Source organism: Eurypyga helias, unplaced genomic scaffold (genome assembly GCF_000690775.1).
Source record: "Eurypyga helias isolate BGI_N326 unplaced genomic scaffold, ASM69077v1 scaffold25832, whole genome shotgun sequence".
Taxonomy (NCBI): domain Eukaryota; kingdom Metazoa; phylum Chordata; class Aves; order Eurypygiformes; family Eurypygidae; genus Eurypyga; species Eurypyga helias.
Window position 1 is genome coordinate 515 of NW_010234440.1, and position 367 is coordinate 881.

At 64.0% G+C, this 367-nt stretch overlaps 1 protein-coding gene across 1 annotated transcript in view; it reads right to left on the bottom strand.

Moving 5' to 3' along the window:
* The window catches only part of CDK10 (cyclin-dependent kinase 10), a gene marked incomplete at both ends in the record, with an annotated part of 2,276 nt that continues 1,909 nt past the window's right edge, over positions 1–367 (bottom strand). The window contains 3 exon segments of the mRNA XM_010146423.1: positions 1–47; positions 122–174; positions 313–367. The exon segment at positions 313–367 is cut by the window's right edge and continues 8 nt beyond it. Coding sequence (XP_010144725.1) covers positions 1–47; positions 122–174; positions 313–367 — 155 coding nt within the window.

Consider the following 367-nt stretch of genomic DNA (forward strand, 5'->3'; position numbering starts at 1 on the left):
CTTGTTGCGGTGGTGGGGGAAGGTGGGCATGAGCTCTGGCTCGCAGGCTGTGGGTGGACAGAGAGGGGGATCAGTGGGGCCCAGAGCACCCCAGCCCTGCCCCAGTGCAGGTTTTACTTACGCAGGGGCTTCTCCTTGAAGTAGGAGCTCTCCAGGCAGTCTTTAGCTGTAGCTCTGCAGGGACGAGGGGATGTGGCAGACACCCACCCCCCTGCCAAGTGCTGGCCTGCCCCCAGCCCTGGGGACAGCCCTGTTGTGGGGGCAGCCCTGTCCATGGGCAGGTTTCCTTCCCTTCCTGCCGACGGCTCTTACCGCTTCTTGGGATCGTACATGAAGAGGAAGTTGAGCAGCCGCAGCCCGGCCTCCG